This window comes from Molossus molossus, unplaced genomic scaffold, assembly GCF_014108415.1.
Source record: "Molossus molossus isolate mMolMol1 unplaced genomic scaffold, mMolMol1.p scaffold_m16_p_19, whole genome shotgun sequence".
Taxonomy (NCBI): Eukaryota; Metazoa; Chordata; class Mammalia; order Chiroptera; family Molossidae; genus Molossus; species Molossus molossus.
Genome location: NW_023425354.1, coordinates 26,313,708 through 26,341,379, shown reverse-complemented (window position 1 = coordinate 26,341,379; position 27,672 = coordinate 26,313,708). Strand labels below are relative to the sequence as shown.

The 27,672-nt window shown below is 54.8% G+C and overlaps 1 protein-coding gene across 1 annotated transcript; it reads left to right on the top strand.

The window, feature by feature from the left end:
- Positions 1-16,867: 16,867 nt before the first annotated feature.
- Positions 16,868-20,704, top strand: NXPH3 (neurexophilin 3). Its single transcript, XM_036269332.1, has 2 exons — positions 16,868-16,921; positions 19,551-20,704. Exons 1-2 carry the CDS (start codon positions 16,868-16,870, stop codon positions 20,253-20,255), a joined length of 759 nt encoding a protein of 252 aa, XP_036125225.1. The 3' UTR covers positions 20,256-20,704.
- Positions 20,705-27,672: the final 6,968 nt, after the last annotated feature.

Genomic DNA, 27,672 nt, shown 5'->3' with positions numbered 1-27,672 from the left:
ATACCCCACAGTATGTTGGGGAGCTCATGAGGGTGAGAAAACCATGCACACCCGGCATGTGCATAGGTGTAAGAAAGAGGGGTGAGTCAAAGCCCGGTTGGAGCCTGTGTGCACATCTGTGGGCAGATGTCCTGCTACCTGTGCTCAGGCCTGGAGGGGAAGGGAGTGCCCCGGTGCATGGTCCTCAGTGCTAGCGAGCATGCTCCACGCAGACGCTACGCAGTCTGCAAGCGTGTGAGGTGCAGGTGTGCGCACTACACGAGCAGCACATGCGTGAGTCAGGATGCCGACCCCTGGAGAGGGAGCCTGGGCCTGGTCTTTGTCAGGGTCTCGGCCCCAGGAAGTCATGCTGGGCGATCTGCAAGCCCTCCCTGGGTCATAGGTGCCCTGCACACAGGAAAGGGTGAGGGCCGAGTGAGGGCTCCCCGGCTCCATCCCATCGGTCTGTGCTCTGAGCCCAGGGGAAGCCCAGGGGTCCTGAACACCCACCTCCAGGCCTTCTGTCTGCCCTTAATCCCTCGCCTTGGCGCCCAACAACTGCGCCTGACCAGCGAATGCAGGCCAGGCCAGCTGTCACTGTGACATCCATTCTCCATGGTGAGTCTGGGAGCTCCCACCCAGCTCTCCCAGCTCTCCCACCTTCTCCCTCACAGCTGGGAATTAGGCGGGTGGCACCTGGGAGCTTCTGTGGCCATGACATCTTTCAGGGGTTTGGAGCCTTAATCCACAAACTGGGAAGGACCAAGGTGACAAGGAGGAGTCCTACTTCCAATTTCCCCTGCCCCCAGGGCTCCATGAGGACTCCTGGGGCCTCAGCCCAGGATAGGAAGTGTGCTCATTTGCATATCACTTGCATCTGATTTGCATATGCCTCCTGTTTGGCCATTTCTAAGCAACCCTGGAATTCTGATCTCACAGGATGCTGAGCTTTTTCCCAGGGTTTGCTTCTTTCCATGCCCCCCTAGACCAGGATCCCTCCTAAGGGCTACCACACACGCACACACATGCATGCACACATGCTATTTCTGTCCCTACAAGTACCTGAACTTATGTACACGCATGAGAGTATACTGGCCTCCACCAACATGCAAAAACTCAGAGTCCTGGTCCTATCCCTGGGCTCTCACCTATGCCCTGTGGGAGATGATTATACACTCACGCGCGCAACTGCACAGATGTCCACACACACTAAAATTTACACACATTTGTCTACACTTGTCCACACACATGACCCCACAGCTCCAGTACATTCTGCACACGCAGATTAGTGCCCAAGCATACACAACTCAGTTTCACCTAGGGGCCCAGGACTTGCATGGTCTATGAGCCGGGCTGGCTGCCAGTGAAGTACTCTAAGCAGGAGATGGCATCCAGACCCCCAAATGGGCAGGACTGGCAGGGGTCCTCCTGAGTGCTGAGCAAGTGGCTATTTTTAGTGGCTTTACCACCAATGGCTCCTGGGACACCACAGTCAGAGTAGCGGTCCTTTCGGTCAGAGCTGTTTCCACCGAGATATGCCTTCACCTTCCATTTTCTCTCAGCTCAGAGCCTCCCTCCCAGGCCTCCTGCTGTCATTAATCTCCAAACACAGCTTCCTTGGGTGGCCTTGCCTTCTGACTTTATTCGCCCTGCTCCCCACTAAGAACACCTCCCTGACTCCCTCCACTATTAACACTCACAACTCTTTGCCTTTGCATACTGTTCCCCCTTCCTAGCTGGCTTCCCTCCCTCTCCACTGGGCACACTCCTATACATCCTTCAAGTCCCACTTCAAATGTTACCTCCTGGGTGAATTCTTCTCCAGTCTCACCAGGCAGAAGTAACTGTTCCTCACCCCACACATCCAGGGCAGAGCAGTGAGGTGGAAAGACACGGCTGGCCCTGAGTATCTGTACAGGAGTTGGGAGCTGCAATCCTTCATTTGTGAAGAGGGGCCGAGAGACTTTTCTGAAAACCGTAATGACATAGCAAGCACTTTTGTTTAAATTATACCTGTGTTTATTTGGGGAAGAAAAGCATGGGCACCAGAATCAGACAATGCTGCTTCTATCCTTTGTGCTGTGTGCCTTTGAGTGAGTATTGCAGCCTCTCTGGGCCTCAGTTTCCTTGCCTGTAATATGGGCTCACCATGGGGGATTATGTGGACCCAGTTAGAACTTGCACATTTATGGCCTGAATTCTCATTTCATTGACAAGTTCAGATTAATTTGGCTCAAAGGATTTTTATCTCCACGCTGGACTGGAAGTTCCATGAGAGCAAAGGCAATGTCTCCATCTACAAAATGGGGATAACAATCGGGTGGACCTCCTATGCTTATCATGAAGATTAAATAAATTAATTCATGTCATCGCTTAGAAGAGCTCCTGGCACTACATACTGTGTTTGCTATTATAGTTATTATTACATATTCTTATCATTTAATTGTTACAACAGCCTCGTGTTGTTGGAGATATTGTTATCCAACTGCAGAGGTGGGGAAAGCGAGGCTTGGGGCATTTAGGGGGTTCCTTCCCAAAGATGCACTGTGAGCAAGTATCAGAACCCACATTTGAACCTGGATTTGGCAGACTCTTAACCATACGTCAGAATGTGACAGTTCTAGGCAAACTGATCAAATGTTAGGCCCAGGACTGCCTGATACCACTGATTGACACATGGCCACACCCCTTACTGTGTCCCTATAGCACATAGACCTGTGCTCCATCTGGTCTCAGAAACTGATGACAGCATGGGACACCCTGAAGAGGAGTTGCCCGTTGGCCTGATCCCGCAGCCAACTGAGGTTCATGGATATCATCTTGAGAACAGGGTTCCATACGGGGAAGGGGAATCAGGATGGGGGTCTGGGGTCTGGGGTCTTTGTCTACACTGGCTCAGGGTGCTGGTCAGTCAGACCCTCCCCACATATCCATTCGACATCCCAGCCCAGAGCCCCGGCTGGAGAGACACTCTCCACTCCACACTCACACAGTGATCGAGGGGACCCTCCTCCTGGGAAGCTTGCCCTGGAACAACTGGCCAAGCCTCACTCACACCACCGCCCACCACAGACAGACCCTGGGCCAGCAGCCTAAACGGGCCCTCTGTCCAGCTGGGGAGAGCTCTGGGGGCAGCAGAAAGCCACAGAGGTGGGGACACGTGCATTTTCCGTGGCAGCTGGGCAACAGCCAGGCCAGAGAGTGATTCCTTCACATCACACACAAGTCTGGGCCTGCCCAGCTTCTGGAATCAGTGGGAGCCCCCTTCCCCTAGGGCCTACCGGGGGCTTGGCCAACAGGCAGCCCGAGTCCTCAGTGTCCTCCTGGGGGCCTAGTCCCAGCTGTATGCCCAGTCAGCTTCAAGGGAGGGTGGCCCGAAGAGCCAGAATCCCAGGAGGGACAAAGTAGACATCTAAGAGGCTGCAGAACTTCCTCTGAACCTGGGACAAGACATGCCCAAGAGCCTGCCAGGCCTGAGATGGCAGAGTCAGAGAGGCATGGAACAGGGAAGGAGGAACTGTCTTGAGACGAGATGAGGCAAAACAGGAGTGAGAGGCATGCAGCTCAAGGATGATCCTGCCCACAGATGTCCCGGGCTGGGCCCAGCAGGGGAGGCCTGCGGGGTTGGGGGTAGGGGGGGGGCTGAAGGGGGTGGGCAGAGATTAGAGGCAAGGGCATGGCAGGAATGACTCCTTGAGCTCCTTCAGGCTCCAGATCCAGCCTGCCCTCTTCAGCCCAGACCCAGAGAAGTGGACACTCGAGTCCCACGGACACTCTGGCATACCAGAGCTGCAGAGAGAAGGATCCCATGGACAGGGAGGCAAGCGGTGGACGCCAGGGCACACCCAGGACCGCTACAGCCGCGAACCGCTCAGATAGGTAGGTTCTGAGACCGGCCGAAGCGGCGCTACCGCAGCGCCCTCTGTTGGCCGGAGGTGGAGGCCGCCAGTTCAGAGCTTCATGTGGGTGGAGGGATGGGGCTGCCTGCAGGGCTGGCAAGTTCCCTGGAGTCTCAGGAGTCAGCCCCGACTGGGGCGGTTATCCGAGTCGGGAGGACCTTGGAGACTCCCGTGTCAATCCCTACTTTATTGCTGAGAAAACTGAAGCCAAGAGAGGGGAGATGACTAGCCCCAAAAGGGGCTGGGGCCAGGGATTGGACTAAGGGGTTAAGTGCCATTGGTGGTGCCATAGGACGGACGGAGATTCCCTAGTCACCCCACCAGCCATGCTCCCCACCAATCACCCCAAATCAACCCACATCTAGCCAACTCCAAACAGGTCTCCCAGCCCAGCCTCTGTCGCCCACCCCTTCTACCCAGATCCGTCCTTTGACAATTCTAGAACCTCCCTGTCTCCCTACCAACCCCCTCCCAGCTACCTTACTCCCAGGCCTCTCCAGCCCATCCCAACCTCCCAGCCTCAGACACCTGTGCTCCCAGCACGTCAATTTCCCACACAAAGCCTTCTGCTTTTTTCTTACTTTTCCCCAGGAAATGAAAACCTTAATTTCTTTCCTTTTTTTTTATCCTCACCGGAGGACATTTTTTCATTTTTTGTTCAGATAGAGTAGGAGGGAGAGAGAGGAAGAGAGAGAGAGAGAGAAAAAAACATCGATGTGAAAGGGACACATCGAGTGGCTGCCACCCACACAACCCAACCAAGGCCAGGGACAAACTGCAACCGAGGTACATGCCCTTAGAGGGAACCGAACCCGGGTCTCTCTGGACTGCAGGCTGACACTCTAACCGCTGAGCCAAACCTGCCAGGGCATCTTTCTTTTCTTTTTTAAATTAACTTCATTGGATTTTTTTTTTTTAATTACAAACCATAGTACTACATGTTCTTTGCGCAGCTTAAACAAACTAGAGGTATCTAAAGAAAAAGTGGATCATCTCCTCTCTCCTCTTCCAGCCCCACAACCCCAAGATCACTAACGTGGCTGAAGGAGTGTTGTTCTTCCTTGTTTAACACAGTTCACTCAACAAGTAAGAAGCTTTGAGACCTACTATGCCCTGTGCTAAGCCTGGCTACTGGGGCAAATAACACAACAGCTATGGTGCCCACTGCCCTCATGGGGCTTACATTCTAGTGGGGGAGGGGAGGCAATAGACACTGAATTAGAATATTTCAAATAGTAGTGCATGCTCTTGGGAGTGGGTGGGAATGGTGGGGTGAGGGGCTGGAGTGATGGGGCCTGGGGAGGGACCAGGCTGCTTTCGGTGGAACTGCCTGAGGTGGGACATTTGAGTTGAGCCCCAGTAGAAGGCACTGTGGGCCACTGTGAGGGGTTTGAATATTATTCTAAGGGCACCAGAAAGCCACTGAGAGCGGGCAGAGGTTGCACAAGGACCCTTGGGGTGTCCACTGGGTGGAGAATGAATTGAAAGTAGGCTAGTGTGGATGCTGGGAGACAAATGGAGATGGGTAGGTAGGGAGGTAGAAAAATATATAGATAGATGATAGATGATAGATGATAGATAGATAGATAGATAGATAGATAGATAGATAGATAGATATTCCTTCTTTTTATATAAAAATGGGCTCAGACATCACACATGGCTCTGCCCCTGCTCGGTTCCCTGCAGCTCTGCCTCCAGGGGGCAGGCAGCTCACTCGCTGGGTGGCCAGCACCCACAGCTGCCTCAGCCCTGGCTGTTAGTCTTTTCATTTTTCCAGTCTGAAAGGTAACAAACTACATCACAACAATTTGAGGAAAAAAATAAATAAAGTGGTGGTATTGGATTATAACCCAAAGCATAAAATAAATATTCATGAGCCCATGTTGATTTAAATATGTGGATGATCGCCCTGGCTGGTTTGGCTCAGCTGTTAGAGCATCAGCCCGAGGACTGAGGACCGAAGGTTCTGGGGTTCTATTCCCGGTGAAGGGCACATGCCTCAGTTGCAGGTTAGAACCTCAGCAGGAGATGGCTAATTAATGTGTCTTCACCTCTCTCTCTCTCTCTCTCTCTCTCTCTCTCTCTCTCTCTCTCCTTCCTCCTTCTGTCCCTCCCACTCTATTTAAAAATCAATGGAAAAATATCCTTGGGTGAGGATTAGATAGATAGATAGATAGATAGATAGATAGATAGATAGATAGATGATAGATAGATAGTTGAGCCCGTGTGGCCCAGTGGTTGAGTATAGACCCATGCACCAAGAGGTCACCGGTTCAATTCTGGTCAGGACACATGCCCAGGTTGTGGGCCCGATCCTCAGTGGGGGGCATGCAGGAGGTGGCCAATTGATGTTCTCCCTCTCCCTTACTCTCTCTAAAATAAATAAAGGGGAAAAAATGAAAAAATTATATATACATATATATATATATGAATGATTGAATGCATTAATAAATGGGGGGAGAAGAAACAAATCTCCCTTGCAAAAGAATTCCAAATAAAGGATGTGGAGAGGGGGCACATAACGCCCCCCCCACACTGATTGACTGTGGGCTGCACCTAACGATTTCCTTCAAAGGAAGACAGTATAGAAAGAGGTGGGCTGGGAAGGTAGGGGAGACTTTTACAGGGAAGAAACCTGACAAACACTACTTCAGCAGGTGATCAAGGTCAACTTCAGTATCATAAAGCATATTGACGGTAGGTAGCCTGAGATGATGTGATGAAAGTGGAATTTTATCTCTGTGGTCACCTTCCCCAAAACCCATAACCCCAGTCTATGAAAAAAATACAGCAGAGGAGCATTCTACAAAAATACCTGACCAGTACTCCTCAAACTGTGAAAATCATAAAAAATAAGACAAGTCTGGGAAAAGATCACAGGCAAGAGGGGCCTAAAGAGATTGTAATGAGGTATCCTGGATGAAATCCCGGAACAAAAAAGGACATGAGATAAAAACTAAGAACATCAGAATAAACTATGCACGTCAGTTAATAACAACATGTCAGTATTGGTTCTTTAACTGTAACAAAAGTACCATTTGTAAGTTATTAATAGTTGAGGAAATTGTATGGGGAAGTAGACTTTGGGAACTCTCTGTACTTTCTGCTCTATTTTTTTCTGTAAGTCTAAAACTGTTCTAAAAGAATAAATTCTATTGATTAAAAAAATACACATCTCATTTTTTTTATTTCTCTTTCCCTGACTCTTGCTGAGACTGAGTCTCTTTTCATATGGATGTCAAATGCTTTTTATACTTCTGCACATTCTTTATTTGTCTTTTCCTTATTTTGTAAAAAATGTCTCACAGTAAGGGTATTAACCCTTCGTTATACATGTTGCAAATATTTTTTCAATCTATTGTTGGTCTTTTTATTTTGTTTGTGAAAACTTACATCAGTCAAAAATACTTCTTTTCCATAACCAAACCTTTCTTTTTCTCTTTTTTATGGTTTCTGGGTTTCCTGTCCCTTTAGATTAAAGAATTATTCTTCTAAATTTTCTTCTACTATTTTTAGTTTTTATATTACTTTACATTGTTAATCCATCTGGGACCTGTTTTGGCATGTGGAAGGGGAGAATTTGGCTTTCTTTTCTTCCAGATGGATCACCAAGATGACAGCATGGTTTATCAAATAAAGCAATCATCCCCCTCAATTGGCACTTCTGTTTGACAGATAATAAACTCCCGTGTAGATCCTTGGATCTGCTTCTGTGAGACCCTCTTCCCCAGTTCCCCATGCTGTCATCAACATCCAGCTCAGAAGTCCACACCCACCTTCTCCTTGAAGGCTGTAACCACCTGCCCATTCCTCCGCTGGACTTGGCCTTTCCACTTCCTGCCCTCCCCCATGGAATTCATTCACTGCCCACACATCTACTGACCTCCTCCTGGGTGTCAGGTGCAGGACCGGGGGAGACTGTCCCTGTCCTCTGGGGAGGAAAGAAAGAAGAACAAAGTGCAATAATGTGAGGTCAGGTGTCTCTGGGGGTACAATGTTAGGAGTGGTCCATTTCAGGAAAGTGTCAAGGAAATGATGCCTGAGCTGGATGAAGTCACCAGTGGTGAGCAGATGTTCGCCAGACAGCCAAGAAGAACGGGGAGGTTGGGTGGAGAGTACAGCATGTCCAAAGCACAGAGGCAAGGCAAAGCCTGGTGTGTTTTGGGAGCTGCAAATGTTTCAGAGGCCACAGCAAAGGAGAAGGCAAGGGAAAACGAGAGGCCGGCCAGCAAGGTAAGCAGAACCAGAGCTCTTGTAATCACCATGAAGACGTTGAACTTTCTCCTAAGAAGCAGTATGCTGCGGAGAGTGTGTCAACAGTCATTTCTCCATATCTACATTCCACCTGTGTTATCATCTTACCACTTTTCTTTCAAGTAGCTACTTTTTTCCCTAAAATAAATTCAACTTAAAGGGATGCATGTCACTTCCATAAATGGGAAATCAGTACCCCTTGCTAGAAATCAAAGAGAATAGACAAGCCTCAAAAGAAACATATTTTCATACAAATTAAAATTGTTCATCTGTAATAATAAAAGGAATCTCCCAGCCAACACAACAAATACCTCACTTCAGGATACGCTGGTGCAGTGGCTAAAAGCATGGGCTCGGGAAGCCTGGCCTGCTGGGTTCAAGCCTCAGCTCTGAAGAGTATTAGCTGTGGTCTCTGGGGAAGTCATCTTGTCTCTAGAGGCCTCCATTCTCTCATCGGTAAAATGTGGCAACAATAGAACCTACCTCATTGGGTGACGCAATAAATGAGAATTTGGCTAACATTCAGTGAGTGCTGTCAGTACATCTTGGCAAGTTTGGGGCCACAGGAAGCCTTCTAAGGATTTGAAACAGGACAGGGACACCATCTAGTTTGCATCCTAGACATCGGTCTCCCTCTGGCTGTGGGATGTGCAGGGACAGCTGGGAGAGAGCAGTGCAGGACTGCTGTGGTCCCAGTGACAAGGATGGGGTCCTGAAGCCTGCAGTGAGATGGAGCAGATATAACTGGGTATGGGGGACGAGGCCAGAGGCAAGGCTGCCACCAGGATTCTAATGAGGTGGAAGGTGGGCTCTTCCTGGAGTGGGGAAGCTGGGAGACCACAGGTCTACGGGGCAGAATGTGCCGAGTACATTTTGTGTACCCTGAGCTGGCGGAGTCCGTGGAATCCTGTTTGGAGGTGGCCGACTTTAGGCCTAGCGTTGAAGAATCAGTAGGTTAAGGTGAGGCCCCCACCAGCCTGCAAGGGGTCCTGGAGTGGGTGGGTGCTGAGTTGGCAGCAGGTGCGGGCAGCCGTAATTCCATGGTGGTCCAGGCGGAACAAGGGTCAGAAAAGCATTTCCAGGTGGTGTCCTTCCTGCTGCTTCTCCGCGTCTTCTGCTGGGCTCTAGGCCTCTGTGGTTGCAGATGACCCTCCTGGGAGCAGCCAGGACTGAGACTGTGGCCATCCCCAGGCTCATTTCTCCCCATGTACTGCCCTACATTGTCCCCATTGAAATCCTGGGGTGGAGGGAGCTGGGGCATCAAAGTGAAACAGCCATGACCCCAAATGGGGTGGAGGGAGAAAACTAGTGAGGTCTTCCTCCTTAACTCCCTGGTATGTCATCTGTCTACACCCCAAACCCTGGCCCCTCCTCAGTGGGCCTTGACTCCCCCCTGCTCCATCTTTAGTCTGATTTAGGTGTAAGAGCCTAGATTCCATCTCCCCAACACAAGCCCAGGTCAAGGTGCCTCTAGGAATCCCTTCTACCTCCCGGATTCCCCTGATGTGTCTGCTCCCTCCCTCCCCCCTCCCCCCTCCCCCCTCCCACAGGTTGTGAAGGGCTTCTCAGAAGGGGTTCTTCGAGGGGTGGAGGTCGCGGTTGTGCTTCCCTCTGCCGCCAGGTGTCACCATCCGCCTGGAAATGGAAGGCGCAGCCGGGCACAGTCACCAGAGAAAGAAGCCGGCGGCGTGGAGACGGAGACCGGGACGCTCCGGGAGGGAAAGTTGGACCTCTTGGAGGTGGTTGCCACTTGGGGCTTTAGCCCCAATGTCCACTGGGGGTTCAGAGGGGCGCAAGCCCCTGGATTCGGGCCTACGTGGACGGGTCTCACAAGGTAAACCCGAGAGCCAGGGGTGCGGGACAACTTGCGGACCCTGGGGTCCCTGCCTCTATGCCCATCCTGCCCCCCTTCAGAGAAGAGGAAGCGGAACGTCTCACGACATGTGTTATATTGACTCGCTTTACAAATAACGGACCCAAGGCTTGTTTCTGCGCCCCGGTTTGCAGGCACCCTCCTATCCCCCTCCCAGCCGAGGCTATTTGCACTACAGAGCTGCTCCCCACAAGCCCCTGACGTTTGAGATCTGTGGTTGAATGAGTGGCAACGCTAACAGAGTTTACTGAGCACTTACTATGTACCAGAGGCTGTTCTCAACAACCTTCTACGGGGATACTTTTATTATCCCCATGAAGAAACTGAGGCACAGAGAGGTGAAGTAATTTGCCCAAGACACTGGCAAATCCAGGATTATGACCCTGGAGACCTGGCTCCAGAGCCATTCGTTATTTTAAGGAATCTTTACTAAGCGCCTCAGCGCCGGGAGAGTGGAGAGGATCTGAGCCCCGGCAGACTCTGGGGGACCGCGCTGCGGTGGGTTCCGCCTCTCCTCCTGGCTCCAGCAAAGCGCCTGCAGGAGGCGCCCCAAGTGCTCACCAGGTGGCGCACGAAACCCACTAGCTTCCAACGTGCCACGCCCGAGCGCCTCTCCACCGCCCCCTGTGGGAGTTGGCGTTGATCACAGCGACCTGGGCACAGCCGACTGGTGACGGACAGGCCGGGTGTCGGCTCCAGGCCAGGTATCAGCCTCTTGCCAGGTCCCCTGCAGTCTGGTGGCCCAGCTCAGGCCCTGCTTTCTCGCCCCTTGCTTCTCACCTGCGAGGCAACCTAAAATGTAGCAGGAAGGAGCACGACCAGACTTTTTTGTTCTGTGTCACTGTTTAAAGCCCTTTCTACCAGCACAGTTCAGACAAAAGACCAGGTGGTACTGTGTGCCCAGTAGAGAGCCAGACGCTCTCACATTTAGCACGTCCTTGCCCTGAGATGAGCAGTATGACCCCCCTTTACAGACAGGGAAGCTGAGGCCCAAAGATGACTCACCCAAGAGCACCCAGAAGGCAGATCTCAGAAGCAGATTCCCAATCCAGGGCTGTTGGATCCCACGTCCTCACCCTTCCCACTCTACAAGAACACGGGTGGGAACCTTGTAGGCAGGTCCCTCCTGCTGGTGACTCCTGTGAGGGGCAGAGGCACGGACACACGACCTCCCAAAGCCTGAGGTGTGCACAGTTCAGGATGTTAGTGGGCAGCTTCCTTCTGGACCTTCAGTCCAGGGGTCTCCCCTCTGCTTCCTTCGCTCCCTTGCCCCCTCCCCATGCCTCCTCTCTCCCCTCACTCCTTTCTACATGACTGGCCCTAGCAGCCCCATCTTGCACCCTCAAAAGATGGGTCCTTTGCAAGCTCTTCACATTTTCACCTCTGATGATCCTTGAGGTCCATATACCTTCCAGTCTGGCCTGCAGTCAGAACTGCACTCTGCACCCAGCCATTCAGCTATGCACCTGGGCTGCCTGAACCACCTACACTCCACCCGTCAGGATGGGGTGCTGCCTCTCCCCTGCAAACCTGTTCTTTGTCCTGTGTCCGCAGGCCAGAAAGCTGGAGGTCATCTTGGACAACTCAGTACTGTATCCTGGAGTCAACCCCTCTCCATTCCACCCCTTAAACATCCTTCAAGGTCATTGCCTCCTCCCATCCCGATGGTTTCTGCCCTAATTCAGGCCACCGGAACCCCCGCCGCCACTCTCACCCACCCTCTCAAATGTACCCTCCACACTTCAGCCTGGGTGATCTTTATAGCGATTGTTCTACAGTGTAAATCTGACCCCTGTTTGAAACTTGAAAAAAGAAAAACACCTTAATCTCAGGATGAAACCCCAAATCTTAACTAGATCCATAAAGCCCTAGATCCACTCCCCAACCACCTCTTTGGCTCTCTATCTCACCCTCCACCCCACCTCCTTCACTATACTCAGTTCCTTCACCTCTTCCAAAGCACTGCCGTCTTCCTAGTCTGGGGTCTTAGCAAGCACTGTGCCCTCCGCCAGGAAGGCCCCTCCCTCGGCTCTGTAGCCTCCTTCAGATCTCAGCTGAGGTGTCACTTCTCTGAGACTTTTCCCGGACTCGTTCCGGGTAAATTAGGACCCTCCTTGGTTTCTCAGGCTCAGAACTTGCTGTTCTTCCTTCATACCACTTGCCAACACCTCCGAGTCTGTGTTTTCTTGTGCTTAGCTGTTTAATTTCCGCCTCTCTCAAAGCCCCAGTTCTTCATGCGAACAAGTACTGCAGCCTCTTTGTTCGCAGGTGTACCCCCACACCCAGCCCGGGACCGACATAAAAGTAGACACCTGATAACTATTTGTGGAACAAATGATCCTTACATCTCGTCCTCATCAGAACCCCATTCCCAGGCTTGCTTTCATCTCTAGCCTTTGTATGAATTGCTTCCTGTCTGGAAGGTTCTTTCCTTCCCCTCCCATCTGGGCCGATCCACATATCACAAGATAATTTCTCTGGGATTCGTCCTTGGCCCCTATTTGAATTAGGGTTTCCCTCTGGGCTCTGCTGGTCCCCTCTGCATAACACTCTACAGTAACACTTTAAAATTGCAGATTGCAGGTAAACATGAATGGCTATTAACAAAAATGACCTACTCCCACCTCTCCCCCTGGACTTCGCTGCTCCAGCTGGCTCAAGGGCATCCACTCTCTACCTTTCAGACCATCAGGAACTCCATTTTCCATTCATTAAATAAGCACCTACTGTGTTGTTTTCTTTCCCGCGGCACTGGAGGCACTGGAGAGGCAAAGAGTGGGGGGAGGGGGAGGATTCTTCTAAGGGTGAGACTGAAGCAGGTGAAGGCATCTGAAATGCTAAGCAAATGCTCAGCCAGTCCACACCCAGGGTGCAAATGGGTGCTGAGGAGGCTGGGGGTGGGCTGAGGGGTGGGACTGGTGCACTGAGTCCCATCGGTTCGTGAAGCATCTGCTGCAGGGTGCAGGGGAGGGAGTTGGGGGACACAGAGAGGTGAGCCTGAATGGACCTGCCTGGATTTACCTCCAGCACAGCTGTGCTCTGTTTTCCCACCCTCGGAGCAGCTGGAGGGACTGAGATTGGGTACAGTTGCTGGAGGAGTCTCAGCCACACTGTGTTCTCTGTTCTGTCTCTACCTTTCCAGGCCACTCTGCTCTTTTGAGCTGCTTCTCATTCCCTCTTTCCTGATGCTCCCCACACACCAGTTCATCAAAATGAAAAGTCCAGAGGCCTCCTCCATCAACATCACCTGGGATGGGACAAAGGCTTATAAAAATACATGGTTCTGGGCTCTTCTACTGACTAAGGTGCCCTGGGGTGGGGCCCTAGAATCTGTGTGTGCAATAACTCCCACTCTACATGGTACACTTTTGTGAGTGTGTGGTTGTTTTTTTTATTGATTGATTTTAGAGGGAGAGCGAGAGAGAGCTAGAAAGATGGATGAAAGAGAACATCGATTGGCCGCCTCCTACATGCCCCCCACTGGGAATTTGGCCCACGACATGGGCATGTGTCCCGACCAACCAGGAATCAAACCAGAGACCTCTCGATGCATGGGTCGACGCTCAACCACTGAGCCACCCCGCCGGGCTCTACTTGGTACACTTAAATGGGAGAGCCCCCTCAACCCACCTGCCCTCCTTGCCCCTGACGGCCTGTTCCTGCCCAGGGATCTTTTGGGAGTTGTTCTTCCTTAGCTCACCCCTTAAATGCTACAGAGCCTGGGGCTCCCCCATCCAAGCCCCTTGCTCCTGCATATCCACACCCTGAGCACCCAAGGCTAGACTTTCTTCTGCCCTGGAGTGGCTGACAGCACCCAGACCTGACATGGCCAAAGTTGACCCTGCCACCCTCTCTCCAGAACCCACCCTCCTTTCCTCACCTGCGGTGCCCATCTCAGCAAGCACCCGCCTGTCGCCCAAGCTAGAAACGTGGGTATCACACCCGACTCTCTTCCTCCCTTCCTCCCTCATCTCAGCAACAACCAGATCCTGATTATTTTACCTCCTAAAGATGGTTTGGCCTTTCCAACCCCTCACCCCAGACCATTGTATTTATCTCCTAACTGGTTTCCTCCCTCTAGTCTCTCCTCTTTCCGGTGAATTCTCCAAAAGCTTTCTAAAATGCAAATCTGACTATGATCACAAGCCCCCTTATTAGAACCCTTCAAAAAATCCTAATAAACAGTAGTCCTAAACCCTTGACCTGACACATAAGACCCTCCATCAGCTGGCCCCAGCCTTCGGCCCCAGCTTCCTCTTCTCTCTGCTCCAGTAGCAGCAAACTGCTTCTGCTTCTGACGTCCAGACCTTTGACCAGTCAGTGTCCCCTGCCAGGAATAGTCCTAGCCTGGCTGATTCCTCCTCACAACTGTGCATCACCTCCTCCAGGAAGCCATCCCTGACCCACCCTGCTCCTGTTACCATCCTTGGTGTATCCACAATGCCTGGTACAGAAATCTGTTAGTCCACTCACCACACTGAGTTATAATCATTGATTTCCATGTCTCGGTTCCGCACTAGCCAGTGAGATCCTTGAAGGCAGGGATGGTGTCCCATTCATCTCTATCCCAGCCCCTGGCCTGGTGCCTGACTCTGAGGACAGGCTTGGTTAGTGGTTGATGGATGAATGCTGAGGGGCAACTTGAAGGAAGTGAGAGCCAGGCATGGCCAAGAGAGCAGTGAGGGCAAGCCTGGCAGGAGCGACAGACAGTAAATGTGTGGGAAGTAGAAAAGCAAGAACTTCCCTTTATTGCACTCCCACGACTGCCTGCCAGCCATTGTGCCCGCGCTTTGTTTGTACATCTCGTCTCATTTAGTTCTTGCAACAACAGATCAGGAAACTGGCATCAGAGAACCAAAGCAACCTGCCCAAGGTCACACAGCTGAACCTGGAATGGAATCCGGAGCTGTCTGGCCTGCAAAGCTGTTCTCTTTCTTCTGGCCCACACTGCTCTCCTGGGGGCAGGGCCTTCTGGAGACGTACAAGGAGTGGGCCCAGCTATGCCTCTGCTTAGCTGTGCGCCGGAACCAGCTGCCCACGCTCAGGCCGACAGCTTCTTCCTCCCAGCCGGACCAGAGGCTCTGAGGCCGACAAGGATTTAGCTGTTCCTTCCGCCCCTGGCTTTTGGGGTCTTTAACTAGACATGCACACTCCCACTAGGGAAGGACTGCTGCACCTGGTACTGCCCAGGGTACCTGAGGAATGCAGGGGGCTCTGTGGTCCTGTCTGGGTTCTGCAAAAGCTGTCTCCCTCATTGCATTTGGCCCAGGCTGGCATTAAGATTCATCTGCATTCTCAGCGCACCCGCCTGGCAGATGGTGGGGGAGGAGGCTAGGTGCCTGCTGGGGGTTGCAGCTAGAGACCAAGCTGGTATTCGAGGGCCACAGAGTAGAGTGCCCACCGATCCGACCCCATGGGCCCAGCCCAGATTAGGGCCACTCCAAATGCGGGGGTACTTCCTTGCCCTCACAGCCTTCAAAGGGTGCTAGGACCTGACGTTTGCTTTTTCTAAGGACTAAAGGGGCCCTAGATTCCAGGAAGGAAATACGGAGATTAGCGGGGGTAGAGAAGGGTCCCACCTTTGGGAATCTCATATCAGGGTCCTGTTCTTCCTTCTTGCCCTGGAAGTTTGTAGAGACCAGAGGTAACCAGGGACCCGCTGAAATAGGAGACCCATGTCCCAGCCTAGTGACTGCCTGGGTCACAGGGTTAATAAGGAGTGAAGAACAGAGGAACAGCCTCCACGGAGTCCTTGCCCACATCACTACCCAGCTTCTCAGGAGGCTTACCCCTGACCCAGCCCCAGAATCTAGCCTGACCCTTAGCAGCGTTTTCAGCACTGGGCTTTAGCCAAAAGTGAGTGTGTGTCTGTGTGTGCTGGGGGGCGGTGGAGAACAGTTATACCAACCCCTCGGAGTAAAGTAAAAGAGGAAAGGAACTGACATTATAACAAAAGGAGTACAGGCTAGACACCCAGAAGAACTTCCTTCAGCACAGAAGCTGGACTTGCAGACAGAAGGTGGACTTTCGACTTTGGGGAGAGGTTGCAATAAGGAAGTTGTTTTGTTTTGGTTGCTGGAATGGGTTTGGAAAAAATGATCTTTCCAAATTCCAGGTCTCTTGGGGTTGAGGACAGAGCAGCAGATGCCTAATGTCCTGCTAGAGGGATGGGGAAGGTAGGGTCCCTAACTCCGGGCCACCACCCTCCTGCTGCCTCTCTGCCCGCCCCCCCCCCTCCCCCGGCCTGCGGGCCGGCAGGGTAAGAGTTAACTCCGGAGGTATGGGGGGTGGGGGGGCAGCTCACCGTACCTGCCGCCGCCTGTAGGAGGGACGAGGAAGCGGGAGCCGCCTGGGCGCCTGGAGCGCTCCAGTCTGGCGGGTACAGCGCGGGGAGCGGCAGCCGGGTTCGGCGCAGCCAGGGGCGTCCGCCAGGGGGCGCGCCCCGGCGGGGCGGGAGGGGCCGTCTGGTCCGGGGAATTAGCACTAGGGACGGGCGCGCGCGCGGGTCCCCATCACATCTGGGCGAGAGCGGCGCCGCTGGAACTGAAGGGGGCGCCGAGCGCAGATCCAGAGCGGCAGAGCCACCGTGCAGCTGGGGCCCCTCGAGGCGCTCGAGGCGCACATCTGGGACCTCGAGAGGGGACCGTGAGGCGCTCAGCGGGACCAGGGAAAGGGGGCGGCGGCTGCACAGCTGGACCAAAGGGGGCGGGGTCGGTCCCAGGTGACTGGCAGAAGCCAGGGCCGCGAGTCCCCGGCCACCGGAGCATGGGACGGCGCGCCTGAAAAGAGCAGGGGCGAGGCAGGGGCCTGGGACCCCGAGAGGAAAAGAGGCGAGAAAGGGGCACGAGAGCAAAGGAGGAGGATGCAACTGACTCGCTGCTGCTTCGTGTTCCTAGTGCAGGGCAGCCTCTATCTGGTGAGTGGTCCGTGGGGAGCTGCGCGGGGGGCAGGGGCTCAGAGGACTGGGGGAGAGCGCGGGAAGCTTCCGAGCCCGGAAACTTTCTCCCTTCCCCCCAACATCCCCGGGATGGAGGGAACGCCTGGAGGCTGGGGGGAGAGGGCGGGTCCGAGGCCGAAGAAGGCACAGGAAGCGTTAATAGGGGCGGGGAGCGGGTGCTTGGCTGGCCCACCCATTCGGCCGCTGCGGGCGGGAGGTGCGACCAGCGGGAGGGGAAGGCTGGCAGCCGGGCCGCCAAGGGTCACCCGACCCCTGCTAGGCGCCCGTGTCGCTTGGAGGGGCAGTGAGGATGGGTTGTAGAGCTTGTGACCCGCCAGGTCCGGGGGCTCGGGCTTCATCCTGATCTCGGGGACCCAGAGAGCCCCGGGCTGTGGGTCCCCCAGCGCGCGGAGCTGGTCCAGGCGGGGTCGGCCCCCGCGTCCCTTGCTCCCGCTCCCTCCTGCTCCCGCCCTCCCCGCCTGTTGTTTTCCTCTCCTCTCCCGGCTGCGCGCAGCCCGAGCCCCACAGGACCTGGGCAGGCGGCTCCCGCCCCGAGCGCTCGCAGCAGCGAGGCGGGCGCCCAGAGCCCGCTCCCCATGCTCTCGCTCGCGGCAGCCTGGGGGCCCAGGACACCGGGGAACCCCACTCCAGGCCCCAGCCCAGGCTTAACTCCCCACCGACCCAATGCCCGCCGTCCGCGCCCCACCCCCTTTCCTGGCGTGGAGGAGCTTCAGCCCCACATCTGGATCTGCCCCTTTCCTCAAAACAATAATCCTCTGCCGTTCACTGTGCGGAAGAACCCTTCTCCGCTCGCATCCCACCTGCGGCCCTTCTCCCCAGCCTCCACCCAGGCAGCTGTGATCCTTCGGGCCAAGTGCACGCAGGTCTGCAGCCTCCAGTCCAGCACCCAGGAACCTCCCCTCCTGCTGCCCTACCCTACCCCTAGCGCCTGCAGACAGGACCACTGCACACTTCCGCGGGCATGACCAGGGCCAGAACAGGGGGCACCAAGCCCCCAAGCCCCTTTGGAGCCCTCCAGACCCTAGTCCTCAGGCATCCCCCGTCCTCACCCCAGGGACGCCAGCAAATCCAGATGCCACCCAGCTGTGAACTGGTGCCCCTCGTGCTGGTAACTTAGACACATAGGGTGAGTGGTCTGGGCAAAGCTGAGCAGACACACAGCCGGCGGCTGCCCTCAGGAAGCCTGTCTATCCTGGATGCCCTTCAGAGCTGTTCGGTGCTTGAACGTGGTCGGGCTGTCCTGCTGGTCCTCCCACAGCTCTTCCAGGAAGCCTCCCGGGGTGTCATCTGTTGCCAGACCTGGTCCAGGAGATTTGGGGTGGGGATGGGGCTTAGATAAAACCTCTATTAAAGGACACATCTGGTCTGTGAGGCTGGGAGTGTGGTGGTGGAGTGGGAGGACTGACCCTATGTGGCTGAGCCTTCCAGTGATGTAACCTTTGAGTGCTGGTGTCCTCATCTGTGAAACGGGAATAATAATAACTCCTACCTCATGGTGCAAGTAATGTTCTGGCATGTCATCATCAGCGGTCCCTGTGGGAGTGTCAGGCGTTCCACGTCCTTGGCCATCCTCAGTGTGAGATTCACGCCAGGTCTCCCCCTCGTCCTCTTGCATTTATACTTGAGAGGAATGTCACTGGGCTCCGTTTTCTTATTCCATTGTCTGTTGGTTCTCACTGCCTTTGAGGGTAGAAACTGTCCTAGGATAGCATGGTGTCTCACCCAGCAGACTAGGAAGTCCCAAAAGTCAGGGGCTGTATCTCTCCTGTTTTTGTTTTTGTTTTGTTTTTTTGTTGTTTTTTTATCCTCACCTGAGGACATTTTCCCATTTTTGTTCAGATAGAGTGGGAGGGAGAGAGAGAAACATCGATGTGAAAGGGACACATCAAATGGCTGCCTCCTGTACAACCCCAACTGGGGCTGGGGACAAACTGCAGTGGAGGTCCGTGCCCTTTAGCGGGAACCAAACCCGGATCTCTCTGGACCAAGGGCTGACGCTCTAACCGGTGAACCAAACCGGCCAGGGCTATCTCTCCTGTTGAATGGGGGGCTCTCCCAGCATAGGGGTGGAGCTCTTCTATCTGACTTGGGACTCTGAGGGCAGAGACTATGCCTCCCCTGTCAGCTGGGATTTCAGAGGCAGGGACTACCTCTCCTGCATCTTCGGGCTGTTAGCACAGCTATGCTTCTGAAATCAGACAGTAGCTCTTCCAACATCAGGAGCTGGGTCTCCCCCATCAGATGGGGCACTCCGGTAGGGGCCACGTACCTCTGGAGCCCTGGCACTGAAGACACTTCTCCTCCATCCTTTTAGACTTTGAATATGACCGGAGGCAAGACAGTGAGGAGAGCAGGTGGGGGTGGGGGTGGGGTGTGACCTTCATGTCAGAACATGAGATGGGACCGTGACACAAGCCAGAGTGTACACCCAACTCCCAGCATAAGTGGGCAGTGTGCAGGGGCCCCTCGCCCCAAGTCAGTGGAAGAGACAGGAAGAGAGATGATGCTGGCAGTGCGGAGCAATGGACCAGAACTTCTGGGTTCTCTGGGGACAGAGCACTCACACTCCTCTCAACTCCCTCCACAGGTCATCTGTGGCCAGGAAGATGGTCCTCCTGGCTCAGAGGACTCTGAGCATGATGATCATGAGAGCCAGCCCCGGCCCCGGATGCCTCGGAAACGGGGCCACATCTCACCTAAGTCCCGCCCCATGACCAACTCGACTCTCCTAGGGCTGCTGGCTCCACCTGGAGAGGCATGGGGGGTCCTAGGGCAGCCCCCCAACCGCCCGAACCACAGCCCCCCACCTTCAGCCAAGGTGAAGAAAATCTTTGGCTGGGGTGACTTCTACTCCAACATCAAGACGGTTGCCCTGAACTTGCTTGTCACAGGGAAGATTGTGGACCATGGGAATGGGACCTTTAGTGTCCACTTCCGGCACAATGCCACGGGTCAGGGCAACATCTCCATCAGCCTCGTGCCCCCCAGTAAAGCCGTAGAGTTCCACCAGGAGCAGCAGATCTTCATTGAAGCCAAGGCCTCCAAAATCTTCAACTGCCGAATGGAGTGGGAGAAGGTGGAACGGGGCCGCCGGACCTCCCTCTGCACCCACGACCCAGCCAAGACCTGCTCCCGAGACCATGCTCAGAGTTCGGCCACCTGGAGCTGCTCCCAGCCCTTCAAAGTCGTCTGCGTCTACATCGCCTTCTACAGCACAGACTACAGGCTGGTCCAGAAGGTGTGCCCAGATTACAACTACCACAGTGATACTCCCTACTACCCCTCTGGCTGACCCTGGGCGGGCCACAGAGGCCAGGCCAGGTCTGGAAGGACAGGCCTGCCCACACAGGAGGCCATCTGTCTGGACGCTGGGCAGAGAAGGGGAGGGGCCTCAGGCAGGGAGTGGGGTGGAGAGAAGGAGATGCCAAGTGGAGCCAGGACCAAGTCTCACATGTTGGGGAAGGTGTCCCAAGCGGTGGCCCCATCCTGAGGTTGTGGAGCGAGCAACTAGGACACAGGTGCACTGGAAGGGGAGTGGTTCTCCACACAGCCTCACAGGGAGTCACCACTGAGCGACAAGCTGCTGCTGTGTCCAGGAGGCCCCTGGGGCTAGCAGACCAATGTGGCCTCAATAAAGTCATGGAGAGGAGCCTAAAATCTTAGCTCCCTCCCTGCCATCCTGAGACAGGACAGCAACAAGGAGAGGGGTGTTTCGTCAGCGTGGACACCGAGCAGTGGTGAAGGATGGCTGAATGGGGCCTCCTGGGAGCCAGCACTGGGGGGCAGAGGCAGGGGGAACTCTCCAGGCCCGCTCCGTGGGCAGCCCTGAGCCCCTGGACTGTGGACTGAGCTCAGCTTGAGGCTGAAGTGGCGACTTTGGAGTCTTTGATGTCGTGACAAATAGATCATCTGCCCCTAGCCAGGCCACCCCTTGCCCAGATTCCTTCTCCCCAGAGCTCCTCCACCTTCCTCGTGCTGATGGGGTACTTCCTGCAGCTGAGACAGTGATCGGGGTTCTCCCAGCACCAAGGCCATATGTAGAAGCCCACCTGTGCGCTGTGTGTCCCTCCTTCGTCCCACCCCCTGCTGGCTCCTCGGGGAGCATCCTTGTCCAGTGAGCCACCCTTCAGTAGTCAGTCTTGCCTGGCAGATTGGGGCTGGATGGCAATGTTGCCTCCCCTCTTGGCTGCGGGGCTGGGTGGGCGAGGCCAGACTCTGGAGGGCGTGCTGGACCTGTTCCGTGGTGTCCGTCTGTGGGTGGGTGGGGTGGGGTGGGGTCTTGTGAAATCACCTGATTGTCAACTTCTGTGTGCAGAATCTTGTTATTGGAGCAAGGAATAAAGCTTTCCTGGGGCACTGGATTCTTGGCAGGGGGAAGGGCCCTGGGCGCCCCGCAGGCCGGCCAGCATTTCTCAGATGGTGGCAGGACGTGTCCTGGAGACTGGAGCTGCAGGGCTCGAGGAGCTCAGCGAGCTGATGGGGGTGGCATCTGCAAGGCAGCTCAGGGAGGGCGAGCTGGTCGGTGAGATGGGACACAGGGCGTTTCAGGATTGCCGTCTGGGTGGGCCCAGTGGGGGTCCCAGGTCTGTCAGTATTTTCCCTGTGGTCTTGGACAAGTCCACTGTCTCTGGGTCTCTTTCTGTTCCTTCCCTATAAAATGAGGCGCTGGGCCAGCCCAGAGGGTCTCCAATGTGGATAGGCCTCTGAGCACCAAGAGGGTTTGTTAAAACAGATTTCTGGGTCCCATTCCCAAGTGGGTTTGGTGGGGCCTAAGAATGTCCCTTTCTAACCAGTGTCCAGGCAGATGCTAAAGCTGTTGGCTCAGGGATCCCACTCTGAGGACCACTCAGATGACCTCTAAGATCCTGTCTGGCTCTTGCTGCCTAGGATGAGGAGACACATCTGATGCTCTCTCCCAGCTGTGACTTGTACCTGCTTCTCCTGGGGAGGTCTCCTGGGAAGGATCCTTTCAGAGAACCAGGGGTGTTGGGTTTTCAGTCTCATGACCTTCAGTGAAGGAACAGGCCGGGATGGATCAGGGACAGATGGGTACTTGAAAGCAGCCGTTCCCCTGCCGCAGTCCATAGGAGCGCCTCAGAATGGATGGCTGCCGGCGGCACATGGTCTGGGAGTTAGCTGGGCCCTTTGGGGCTCAGTGAGGGGAGAGCTGGGCCCTCAGTTCCCAGATCACAGTGCCCTCTCTGGTCTTGCCACCCCGAGCCTGTCTCCCCTGCCCAGCGGCACTCAGCACGGACCGGCCCCCCTCACACTGCAGAGCAGAGCAGAGCTGAACAGGGCCTTAGCAGCCACCTTGTATGAAGTGACCTAGAAAGGGCATGTGAGGAGCTCACACTCCCGTCCCTGCACCTCGTTTTCTGGGGCTGTCTCTTCCATGCAGAGACTTGAGACACTCCCCCACTCCCTTCCCAACCTGGGGACAGCTACTTAGTGTCCAAAGAGGCCCAGGGGGCCCGGGCTCTGCCGCAGGGGACTTGGGGTGGTTGTGCCACCCACAGATGCCCACCCACCAGCCTGGACCCCCTCCTAAGTCCTGTGGGTACTGGAGGACTAGAGTGGGGGAGCTGCAAGTGGTGGTCCTGGGGCCCTCCTCTGTCTAGCCCGCTGACCTAGCCGCAGGACCTGGGGGCACTCTGACCCACCCCTCTGGCTCCTCTCCTCCTGTGGAGAGCCAGATGCTGCCAACAGCTGGAGGGCTGGCTTGCCTGGCACAGAGTCCTGCCTGGGCAGGGGGTGGGTTCATTTTAATAACTTCATTTCAGCCGCACGCACACTCTTCCGCCTCGTCCTGCTCCGCTTCCCCATCACGCGGCTGCTCTTCTCAGCTAGGATCTCGCTGACAGATTTCCTCCAAAATCATAATTCTTTTGGAGTCGCCCTCTGGGCCCTACTATTCTTGCCATCATGATACTTTCTGCACCCCGTTGGTCTTCACAAGAGTGAGGGGTCCATCCAACTGCCTCTGGCTGCAAAGACACCAACCTCTGCCCCCTGCCCCATGGTGAGCAATGGCTGTGGCATCCCCCTGGGCGCCTGGCCCCGTTCGCTGAGATGAACCCCACCCCTTACCATTCAAGCACCCCTGGGAGAGCAGAGTCCTCAGGAAGGAGCTTGTGTCTTCTCCCGGAGAGCAGCTCTAGGTCCTGCCTTCACCTTTGGCTTCCCCCACCACTGCCCTTCGGTGACCAATCTGCTGCTCCTCCAACTGCCCAGACCAGCTGGGGGCTGCCCCAGGGCAGGTCCTCGTCTCCTCCATCCTAGAACAAGGATGGGGCTCTTTGAGGTCGTGGCATGGTATCTCCCCATCAGACCAGGGAGCCCTGGGGCCAGGATCCGTGCCTTCCTCATCAGACTGGAGTTTCCCTGAGGGCAAGAACTGCAGTGTGGACATGGGGGGAGCAGGAGCTTGTTCTTTTTTGAGCCTCAGAACACCTGGAGGACATCGCTGCCCTTTGGACTTGGCATAGGCTCTGTTTGGGCCTCAGCGGTCCCACCCCTCATGGGGTGAATCTTCCCAGCAGTCTGTGAAGCAAACTGGAGGGAATACACATTAGGTCATCCAGCAGCAAGCTGAGTCTTCCTCCCGGGGAAGCTTGAGGCAAAAGCAAATGGGTGTCTGGGTCCCTCCCCCCTCCTGCCTCCTTCCTCCCCCCTCATTCTCCTTTCCTAGGATGAGCAAGCGGGAACTGAGTCACCCCCTTCCCCCTCCTTGGCAGGCATGCTGGTGACCTTGCAGGCAGCAGACTCCTTTGGCACGGCCATGGCTCAAAGATGCATGAGGCTGTGGGTGGGTCAGATGCTCAGGAAGGGCGTGTATGGGGGGTAGAGGCAGCCAGAGGTCGTGGGGTGACCAGGGACCTGTATTATCGAGTGGATATGTGTAGGGGTCGTGGGGAGGATACAATGAACCATTTGCTCTGTGTTAGAAAGTGATCCAATGTCATGGCTGGGAATGGAAGAGAGAAATGTTACTTCTGAAGACTCTGAGTCTCAGGAGAACCGGGGGCTGGAGTGATGCGCGAGGAGAGGCACCGCCAGCCCCACCGGGCAGAGGCAAGATTGGGTGGGGGCAGCACCTGCCAATTATGCCAAAGTCCTAGAGCTGCAGATACTGCCATCACCAAGGCACAAATGCCAGAGGAGACCTGGCACTCAGCAGTGGGGCCTGGCTTCCGGTCCCACAGGGGACCCCGCTTCCCGTTGGCCTGCCAAGCTCAAAGCCTGACCTGATAACCATCCGAGTGAAGGATGCCTGGTTGCCTGGTTCAGTCTCCCAGTTCATCATCTCAGAGCCACTTTTGCTGGGTGGTCCCAAGGGACAAGCTGGCACTTCCTGAACCACAGAGGCTGCCAGTGAACAGGCAACATGAGCACTGTAGGAAGATATATCTTGGTCCCAATCCTGAGTCTGTAATTTATTAGCTGGGTGGCTTGGACAAATGATATAATCTCCCAGAGCCTCCTTACGTGAAAACTAGGATCTACCTCCCTTGGAGCATTGTTGGGAAAATTAAACGAGCTGCTCAGCAAACGTTACTCCTTCATCTTTGTTTCTGGAGTTGAGTTGATGCTCACTTCAGCCTTGCTCCTACGGTGGCTCGTTGAAAGGGTCCAGGCTAGAGGTAGGAGACCTGGGTTCTTGTCCTGGGTTCTGCTCATAATGCATGTGGCAGAGACTGCTAATTGTTTCATAATATTCATTCCCCCTGTCTGCATAGTAATTAAATCCTCAGTTTTTAGCTGGGCACATGGCTGCATGAAATAAATGCATCTCTCTGCCTCCCTTGTGCCAAGATATGGCCATGTGACTAAGATGTGGGTAGTGATGTAGCAAAAAGGTTATTTGGCAACTTCCAGAAATCTTAAGACAGTTTGGTCCTTCTTTGTTCCATCTTCCAGCCTGCTGCCTGGAATATGTATGTGATTGCTGGAGCTCTAGCTGCCATTTTAGGCCACGAGGATAAGAACCATAGCCTAGAAATGACTGGAAACATCTTTTTCCCTGAAAAATTTGTGGGATAGAAATATCGTACCAGCCCTTGGTTGCCTACCTTCAGACTTTTACATGAGAGAAAACTCAAATTTCTATCAAGTTTCTATCTTAGTGGGTCTCCCTTTCCAGCAGTGAAATCTAGTTCCACCTGATTCAATGGATGTGTTTGAGCACTTCACTTCTGTGGACCTGTGTCCTCCCCTGTAGAAAGGAGATAGTGTTCACGCATCTTGACGCACTTCGGAGGTTTCATAGACTCACAGACAAGAACGTGGGAAAGTGCGGGTCCTCCGCCCTCTCTCCAGCATCAAGGCACACAGCTTCCGTTCGGAGGGGGAGCAGCTTGCTGCATTGCAGGGAGCTGCTGAGGGGCTCAGAAGGATTCTTCACCCCTGTCTGAAAGGCCTCTAGTCCCCAAATTTAGCCCCCACACATCTGAGTCCCCATCCACATTCTGATATCGGTGACACACAATCCTCGTTAAGGGCCTGACTGATCCCAGCCAGATGGGATCCTAATTTAATTAAAACCCTTTAATTACCTGCGACAACACAGCTTGGGAAGTCCAATGCAGAAGGGGGCCTGTGGCAGGAGGGGAATGGTTGACAGGGCAGAGTACTGGCTTTCCTTGCACCCCTCGGGGACTTCGGGGCTGGGAGGCATCTCTCCCACCGGGTGGGCACAAACAGCAAGGAGCAGCCAGCGGCACGTGCTTCTGGCTTGGTCAACAGCCAAGTGGTGGAGTGGGACAAGCCAGGCCTCTGGGAGCAGTCAGCGTTGAGCCTGAAGCTGTCAGCGTTGGTTTTATGCTCACGCTGAGACCGGCACAGACTGTCTAAACACAGATCTCAGTTCTCCTAGCCCAGGACACTAGGCAGGAGCAGGTATGGTTCTGATTCCTTCCGAACTGTCCTAGCTTAAGAAATAGGGGTACCTGTGTACCCACCAAAGAAAAACCCTGCCCCTGCAAACAGGGACTGTCCTCAAGGTGTCATCCACCTGAGAGTGGGGATGAAAGGGAGTGACTAGGTGGGCTTTGGAGGGGCCATGTAGCTTCTGGAGACTAGTAAGGACACCCCCTCCTTGGTGCTGGGCCTCAACTGGCTCCTCCCTTAGAGGGCAGAAGGAAGGCGCCCAGGCCAGCCCAGTCTCGGCAGGAGCAGATTCTGAAACCCAGAATTTCTGAGCTGGGTGGGCTATTTTTAAGCCTTGTGGACATCATACATTAATACCCGTCTGTTCTCTTAGTACTTATTCATTCAACAAATATTATTTAATAAAGCCCCGATAAGTTCCAGCTGGTCTCCACGGTGCCAAGAGAATGGGAAGAGGTTTCAGTTCACATTTGAGCCACTGCCTAAAAGGAAATGTTCTGCTGGGGCCAGTGTGATGTCAGTGGCAGAGCTGAAGGAAGAAACCCCGAGAGGAAAGAGAAACTCAGGAAGAGGAGTCACCAGGCCCCGCTACTCCCAACCCAAAGGCCGTCCTTCGGAAGCCGAAGCCAGGAGGCTCTGTAGTTTGCTCTGTTGAACACGCCCCCCAGGCTCAGGCCTGTTGGTCCCCCTTCCCGCCCCATCCTCTCTTCCAGCATCTGACCGCAAGGCCACACTCACCTTGCTTCCTCTGTGACCCCCTAACATCCACGGCCTTCTCTAAAAAGCCTGACTCAGGTGGAGTGCTATGTACCTGCCAACTGGGGACGGCAGAAAATGTGGACTTTCCCACCCCTCGACTAACAAGAAACTGGACACAGGAGCTGTATCCCCCTCAGACTGGAGGCTCTGAGAGGGCAGGGGCCATGTGCCCTGGTCCAGCGGGCCCGGAGGCTCCCCAGAGGCAGGAGGTCCTTTCTCTGAGGTGTACCCAGTGAGCTACCCGCACACCACACTCTTTGTGAGGGGTCCTCCCCAACAGGCCCCGGGGGACGTGGGGCCAGGGTTTGAGCACAGCCTTCTCTCTGCCAGCTTGGGAGAGGAGGCGACGGGAGGACAGGCTGCTGCACCTCTCGCATTCCATCGTGCCAGGTTCCAGCCAGAAGACACCAGGTTAGCTCCTGGGGTACCATGGGGATCACTGAGAGTCAGGAAAAGCCAGGGCCTCTGGCTCCTAGCCCAGGTGCTGCTCTTCCCTTCATACTAGGCTTCCTGGTCCCACGTCCCTTCCATGGCTTATGGGGTGGCCCAACCTGGGGAAGAGTGGCCTGCTCAGTCCCAAGGAGGCTGGGCTCCCCCACCTTGGGGGTCAAAGCAAGACCACGCCCAGCTCTGATGCCTTGAAAGAAAGCTGGGCTTGAGTCTTAGCTGTCATGTGACCTTGATCTAGTCGCCTCACCTCCCTGGGTCTTGGATGGCAGTGCCCCCCACCTGCTCATGGGTGCCTGTGAGGAGCAAACGGGCTCTGTGGACGCGGCATCCTGTCTCTGTGGGGCTATGGCAATGTAGCCCCACCCCTTCCCGGGGCTCACGGCTCACCAGGGCCTCCTGGGAAGGGAGAGGGCTGGTTTCTCCTCCTTTGCAGGATAGGCTGTGTAGCCGAGTGATTGCGAACAGGGTTCTGGAGCTAGGCTGACCCTGGGCAAGTGACTGAACACCTTTGTGTCTCAGTTTCCCCATCTGTCAAGTGAGGATGATCTTTCCTGCCAGGGGGCTGTCGTGAGTTGGAGCATGTGAAGCAGCTGGAGCTGCTCCCCAGGGGTCCC